General features: G+C 42.1%; 1 protein-coding gene across 1 annotated transcript in view; it reads right to left on the reverse strand.

Annotated features, from left to right (window-relative positions):
* Nucleotides 1-8,157, reverse strand: part of ABCA13 (ATP-binding cassette, sub-family A (ABC1), member 13) — a 518,893-nt gene that overhangs the window by 436,783 nt on the left and 73,953 nt on the right. The window contains 2 exon segments of the mRNA XM_012646893.1: nt 2,624-2,747; nt 5,150-5,313. Of these exon segments, the coding sequence (XP_012502347.1) occupies nt 2,624-2,747; nt 5,150-5,313 (288 nt within the window).

An 8,157-nucleotide genomic window follows, 5' to 3' on the forward strand; every position in this document is an offset into this window, starting at 1 on the left:
CAAACATAAAAACACATAAATTCTGAGGTGAACCTTCATCTGAAAACCCAGCAACCAGATTGTTTCAGATCATGATTCAACACTCATTCAACACTTAACGAGTCCCTACACTTGCCAGACACTGTACAACCATTTCACATGAATGATCTCATACGGTCCTTATTAATGCTGTGAGGTCTGCAGAACAGGCACAGTCCATGACATTCACCAAAAAAGAGTCACAGGTCAAAGGGAACTTCTGGAAGGTATTGAAAATGGGGAAGATCCCAGGAAACCAAGGCACCTGGCTTCTGGTCTGACTGTCTCTACATGGCATCAAGGGACAAAAGACAGGTTTCTGAGATCAAAACTAGCACTTGTATGTTGAAGAGATACCACGCCCTAGGCTAGGAATTTCCCGTGGGAGGTCTCAGTCCTCCAACAACACTATGAGATAGGTGCTATAATTATCCCCTTTTTAGAGAGGAGGGATTTAGAGTCACTCAAAGTCACATGTCTAGAATAAGTCACTATTCAAACCAAGGTGGTCTGGTTCCCAAACCTGAACCATAACTATTAATCTCTACTGCTCTCAGAATGTATCAGAATTATCTATGAAGTTCCAGAAAGGAGAGAAAAAAAAAAATAGATAGTACTTTCAGTCTACGAATAGGTATAAAAATACAAAATCATTCTAAAAAAGTGAAAGACCACCTGTTTCTGAAATTCATTGCTAAACGACAGAGTATCCCTCCCCTTCACACATTGTAATCTGCTCATCAAGCAAAAGAATTTGTGAAAATAAAGACAATTTTTAGTTGCCTCTAAAAGCATGTTTTGTAATAGTGTTCCTTAGCTCTGACTCACTGGCAAGTTGATAGAAAATTGTTCATTTTGATTATATTCTTAGCAGTAATTACATTTCTAATTATAAGGTAAATTGGTCATTGTAATTCAGATGATGTACAAAAACTTGAGCTTCTAAATGAGTTTGTTAAAGGTCACTGGGAAGATTTCAGCGAGGCATTTTACTTATCTCTCACCCCACCTCTAGGTTTTGTTCTCAGTGTAAGAAGTGGTAGTTCCTGCTGGAACTAACCCAATGTGAAAATTGAGTTAAACATTAATAGCCGAGCTTTTCTGTACAGAGCACTCAAAGAAACTCTTCCTCTCTGTGGGGATCTGCCCGTGCTGAGTCACAGCAACAGGAAGAAACAAACAACAGGTGGAATTTGGGATGATGGAGGGATCACGTAGGGTTTCTCCACGCAGCAGGATAAATCTCCGTGTGCCTGCAGAAATCTCTGTGTATAACCATCTTACTAACATTACAGAGCTCAGAGAGCTGAGACCTCAAGAGTCAGCAGCCAATGGAAAACTTGATCCTCACCCCCAGACTTGCCTGCCTCCAGGACACCCCTCACACCTGCCCACGAGTATCCTTCTGTAATGTGGAGGTAATTCTACCGCTCCAAAGGCCATTTGCAATCTGACCTGGGCTCCCTGTCTGTGCCATCTCCTGCCATTGCCTGATGCACCTCAGACACACTGAATATCAGACCCTCAGGGCTCTCAGCAAGCCAGGTGCTTCCCACACTGTTCTCTCTTCCTGCAAATGCTCCCTCATGTCTTTCATGAGCTCTAATTCATCCTTCAAAACTCTTCCTTGAGGCTTTTGCCGAAGAAGATGCCAGATCCCTACTCCATACCTCTTTGTTTTTTCTTCATTGACACATTTCTCTCCTTTAATAAATATGACTTCCTTGAAAGCAAGAACTATGTCTTATTCAGCTTTTTATTCCCACTGTCTGGGGCAGTGTTTGGCTCACAGGGAGTGCTCAGTAAGTGTTTACTAAATGAGAGATGAATAAATGAATAGATGGATGAAGGGATGGGTGGTCGGGTAGGTCAGTAGGTGAATGGGTAGGTAGTTGGATGGATGGATGAATGAATGGATGGGTGGGTGGATGGGTGGACAGAAGGACAGACAGATGGACAGATGGATGGGTGAGTGGATGAATTCTAATTTTGCTGTTTTCTCACTGTATTTTCCTTAAAGAAAGAGACAGACAGAAAAAAAAAGAGAGAGAGAAAAGGAGGGAATTAAAAGTTAAATATTCAGGCCCAGTTGACAATTCAAGAAATAATATCCTGGGTTACGAAAAGAAGTAGATAATCTCATTCCCTCCCCTGTGGAGGGGCTGCTTACTCAGTTAGGGGGCTCTTCAAGTCCACATCAACCTACGTCTGCTTACTAGTCTTACTGTTTTTCAAATATTTCCTCCCAATAGGAGCTTAGACAAAGAAAGATTAAAATCACAGAACCAGTGGTAAATCTAATCTAAGAAGACATCAAGTCAAAGAATTTTAAATTCAGTTATGTTTTAATCAGAAATATCATTTTTATCAGCAATGGCAGCAAAATTTCAATAGTAGTAGGAAGTCTAATTCAGTTTTGAGTATCAAATTTTCATTCTAGTACTATCTTTTATTAACAGCAACAAGAAAATGGATTCTTTTTATGTTTGAAATTTTAATTAAATCATTTCCTTGAACATCATTTTAGCTCCATTTTTATTGTCAATAATTAATAGTGAAACATTTTGAAATACAGCAATAGCTCTAAATTACCCATACCAGTCACTGCTACTCCATGTTGCTCCAGAAATATCAGTGTAGAAATGGTCACATTCAGTGCCATTTCAGAAACATGAGAGAAAGTTTGATTGAGTTGCAGCCAATCTAAATCTTCTAGGGATGTTAAGAAACTAGAACCAAAACAAAACAAAAGCAATATGAGTTGGTAGTTAGCAAAAGAGGTAGCATCAATTCCAGATTTACTTATAGCCCATGGGCTGACCTGTTGCAAGATATGGCTGGACCACCTCCAAGACAACATTCTTCATGGCTTTAATCTCACCCTAACTCCCTGGCCTAGGGACTAAGTGTAGGAGGTATGCCCCTCTCTCTAGAAACACCTAGGAACTTTGGCCATCTTCCCCTCTGCCTTCACTGCAGAAAATGAGTTTTGGTTATCTCTGTCATAGATTTCATCTTACGCTCAGTCTTGCTTCTTCCTGCCCTGCAAGGGCAGGTGACAAGGCCAGCCAGCAAACAAAGTGCTGTTATCTTAGAAAAGCAAATGAACAGTCAGCCTGGCTGCTTCAAGTTCAGATAATCAGTCTAATATTTGGAGGGCAGCCAATTGCAATGCCATGTACACCGATTGTCCACTCTGCCTTAACCCATGGATCCGAATACGTCCAGGGTTCAATCAGTGGTTTTCAAACTGTGTCACAGAATAAGAGGCTTTGGGGAGGGGGAGTCCACATGTATATGGTATTAAGTTTATTTTTTAAATATCAATTTTTATTTTATAAATAAATATACTTTAACTTGTGGATTACAAAATACAATGAACTGAAGTTGGAATATACCTACAGTTTGGCAAAATAAGACAACACAACCATAAGTTTTGCTTCCAGACAGGTTATTTTCCTATAGCTTTTCATCAAGGAAAATCTCTCATGGCATCTTTATGTATTGAAGACTATCCTAAGATTACAAGATATAGTATTGAAAACTGGTGCCAACTGCAAATACTTATCTCTGTGAATGTAGATTATCTTGATACTGTGTCACCAAAGCAAAAAAATAGAAATAAAATTTCTACTGAAGCTGATATGGTCCAACAACTGTCATCAATATCTTCTAATTTCAGATTTTCCTGTCTCAAGATTACCTGATTGTTCCCACTTTCCACTGCTAACACATTCAGGGCTTAGAGCAAGAATACAAAGGGAGACACAGAAAATATGTTCAAATATTTATGTTATAAATCAAGCTAACAAACTATCAAAATATGTTCCATTTTCCTACATTGACAAATACATCTTCATAACAACTTGGAAAGCCACATTCAAATTTAGAATTTTCTGATCCTCAGAGCTGTGCTCCAGAGTGTGGGGGTTCGGGAAGCACACAGCCCTGGCCCCAACCCTCAGTGCACCCCTCCCCTACTTGCTTCCCACCCTTAGCTCTGTCTGTAGCTCAAGGGGCCTCAGTGCTCATGTGTGGGCACCTCAGCTACACGGCCAGGCACCATGCACACTCCTGCCAGTGGCCGCAGCTGTCCCTGTACAGCTCTGAGCTGAGGGATGCACGTTGCAGTGTAACCCCCTCTCAGAGGGACGGACCAGGGAAGAGGCCAGCACAGGCTCTGGGAGTGGGCTTCGGACATTGCAGTAGGAAATTCCAGGGTGAGAGGGAGTCGGGGGGCATGTACTCTGCAGATACATCCCCTTCACCCCATGGGCTTCCTGAGCCATGAGCAGAGGCACAGCCTGGGGAAGGCCAGGACAGGGACCTCCGAAGTACAGGGCCCACGACAGGGCCCCTCTCATCCTGGCCTGATGACAGTGCAGGTTGTTCTCACCAATGGCAACTAAAATAACAAACAATTAAAAATATGAAAAGAATACAAACTTTTACTAATAAAATACCATATTCCTACAATGAATTTACACAAAATAATTCAAAATTTTAAAAAAAGAAGACCATGCTGATTAAAGAACGGGAAATTCACCATGGGAAATGGTCTTCCCAAAGGTAACCCCCAAGTAACATGGGGGCCAGATCCATCAAACCAAACCAATGTCCAACTCCCTGAATTATACAACTGAAACATCAGAGCTGATTAGTCTCAGGTGCTATTTGGGGCAACTATGGCATGATATATTAAGAAATTAGTTAAAATTGTTATGTTCACATTGCATCTCTAATAGCGAAAAGCTTAGAAACAACCAAAAGTCCAGTGCTAAAATTATTAAGTAAATTATGGTATATGGTACTTTACCAAAAGGGAATATTCTGCAGCCATTAAAAATTATTATTTGTAGACTATAACATATGAAATATTAATAATGTAATGTTAAATTTTTAAAGCAGGGAGGATATACTCTGAACAACACCACTGCCCCTCGGTAAAATACGTACACAGACAGACAAGGGACAGACGTGGAGGTGCAGGAGCTCTTGTTGTATTATGGGTGTTTTGTTTTGTTTTTTTTCCCAATCAGACAATTACTCAGTAATTTTTACTTCCCATGTAGAAAATGAGGAAGAAAAACTAACGCACCTACACTTAGTTATATTTCCCTTTTCCACTTACTTCGAAACCGTCTGGAGCAAGTGCACCGTAGCACGCACGCCGTCCTCCGCGTGGACGTCGTCTGCGTGTAGTCTCGGCAGTAAAAGCAGAAAATCCCAGACGTGAGGCTGCTGGTGGAGCCTTTCCAATTTTAATATTACCTCCTCGGTCTTATTGAGATCCATCTGACAGGGAAAAAGCCCAAAAGTTTCCCTCTGTAGTTGTATTAATAAATTAAATAAGATAATGAAAGGACGTCACAAAGATTCAAGAATGTAGACGTTCTCCTGGTAGAAAATCGTGCTTACTATGTCCCTATGTTGAACAGACACAGTTTTAGAATTATTCTGTCAGCTTGTGTGTTTTTTGTTTTGTTTTGTTTCGTTTTGTTTTGTTTTGTTTAATGTTTTGAAAGTATGGACAGGGAAGAGGAGAAAAAGAAGGCCTGCTTTTATAACAAGATGTACCAATTTCTAAGATTTTTGAAACTACAAGGTCTTTGGGATAGATCCCGGACAAGAATGTAATGATCTATTCTTTGCAAGCAAATGATAAGGGAAAAGAGAATAATTGAAATACAAACAAGATCGGAATGCCTCCTGTTGTTCTGGTTTTTTCTGTTGTTGCAGCTGAGCTCGGTCATGACTGACACGCAGTGCAATAACTGAATGCTGCACTTCCCCCACAGAAACGCATCCCTTCTCCCCTACCCCTGCTCCTGCCACATTTCCAAAGAGCTGCTTTTGATGGTTCAATTCACAGAATCTTAGTCTGGATGGAAGTAAATGGAAAATTAAGACTAAATGAATATTTTAATAAAGCAGGCATGGAACAAGAATTGCATACCAGATTTCTAATTTTCCCCAAGTATTGGGGGAAAAAAATGAGACCCAAGGGAAAGAAGTGAAGATATTCATCCTAATGGGTAGAAGACAGAGCCTTCTCCCCAGGCAAAGGGATGGGGAAAATGATAACACAATTCATTTTTATCGAAGCCGGGATGCAGTTGCTTTATAAAACCAGCTGTGTAAGCAAAGCAGGAAAGGTTTACACCATGGCAGTTCTAAAAAGAATACAGAGAAGGGTTATGTGAGGAAAAGGAGGGAAAACTCAACATGTCACTGAGCACTGGCAGCTTGGTCTACGGGCGCCCATTTGCAACCGGCACGTGGCAGGAGCCTTCAGATTTTTCTCAACACTTGAGCCTTTCCTACTCTGTGCTAAGAATTGTGGAGTGGGAACACAAAGCAACCTGGGTCTCCAGTTCCTGACTGAGGCGTGATGCTTCCTCTGGGTGGAAAACACCCAGACATTCCACATCTCACTGGGAGCCCCCTGGTGAGCTCTGAGCTGCGCCCTTGCGGGCTCTCTGCTCTCCACCCAGTTCCCATCCTTAAGGAAAGCTGAGTGCAGCGTCTTACCATTTACCCCTCAGGTGAGACTGCGTCAATCCAGAGCTCCCGCTACTGCACGCAAGACACGCTCCCTCTGCCTCTCACCACCCTCAGCAGCAATGAAGAGAGGTCCAGGACTCAGTCTGGGACACTCCCAGAATCACTTCTTGCCATTTCTGGAGGATTCTGGCTTCTAACACACTGCCAGCCTGTGCAACATGACTCCTGCCATAATCCTCGTGACTTCAATATCTCCTAGTGTTCCTTGAATCCCTTCTGTTATTTGACCCCTTCTCCCCCACCGTCCAGTGATATTTTCTTCTACTTGCTTAAATCACGCATTTCCATGATCAAAACCTTGACCTTTCCATTACCAATAGAAAAAAATCCATCCCCCGTCGAATTCGACTCTCTGCCTACTTCACACCCTCATCCAAATATCTGAACGCGGCTGCAGAAAAATGCACAGTGATGCTGACTCTTCGCACGTTAAGTTCATGACCACATTCCTTGAGCGCGTGGCTTAGTGTTGTCTTATACCTGTAATATAGTACCCCGGTCCATGTTCTTCCCCATTCTCCTAGCCAGCTCTTCTAAACCTCTTCTCTCTTCAGATCCCCAAACTCCTCGTCCTCCATCCTCACACTAATCTGCACATTTGCTTCCTATTTCTCTGAGAAGTAGCAGCAATCAGAGCGAAGCTCCTCACTCCCACACCTGGCCTGCCTGTACCTGCGTCCGGGTGATAGCCTGGCTTACCCATGACCTGCTGTCACCATCTCAGACCAACCCTCAGCCTGGGCTCCCATCCTCCCACCCTCCCAGCCCTCACAAACACCGTCCACAACTCTCCTCTCTCTTCCTCTCCTTCAGTTCCTTCCGGTGTCATTATTCACCATCTTAAAAACACAACATATTCCTGCCATAAATCACAACTCCAAAGCCAGTCATGAGGAGACGTCAGACAACCCGAAAATTAGAGACGGTCTACAAAATAAGGGACCTCTTCAAAAATCTTGGTGAAATAAAGATAAAGGCTGTGAAACCACTTCAGAGCAAAAGAGACTAAGGACAATACAATTGAATGCAACACGTGATCTGGGATTGTCTTTTGTTACTAAGGGCATTATTAGAACAACTTGGAAATCTGGAAAAGTCTGTAGCTTAAAGAGTTCAATGTATACTAATACGTTAATTTCCTGATTTTAATGATCATGAGGTGGCTATGTAGGAGAACGCCCTTGTTTTCAGGAAGTGCGCACTGAAGCACAGCGGCCCCCGCAGGCGGGATCTGCACCGGTGAGTTCAACCTACCACAGATCGAAACATTCAGGGAAAAAATGGATGGTTGCATCTGTACTGAATGCATACAGATTTCTTTTCTTGTTATTATTCCCTAAACAATACAGTATAATATAATAACTACATAGCATTTAAATCGTATTAGGTATTACAATCTAGAGATGATTTAAACTAATTGTAAAGTAATCGGGAGGATGGGTGTAGGTTACAGGCAAATATTACACCATTTTTTCTAAGGGACTTGGGCATCTGCAGGGGGATTTTGGAACGAATCCCCTAGGGACACCAAGAGACGACTGTATTTAGGATTAAAGGGGCATCACGTCTCACGTC

The sequence above is a fragment of the Propithecus coquereli genome, unplaced genomic scaffold, assembly GCF_000956105.1.
Source record: "Propithecus coquereli isolate 6110/MARCELLA unplaced genomic scaffold, Pcoq_1.0 Scaffold252, whole genome shotgun sequence".
Taxonomy (NCBI): domain Eukaryota; kingdom Metazoa; phylum Chordata; class Mammalia; order Primates; family Indriidae; genus Propithecus; species Propithecus coquereli.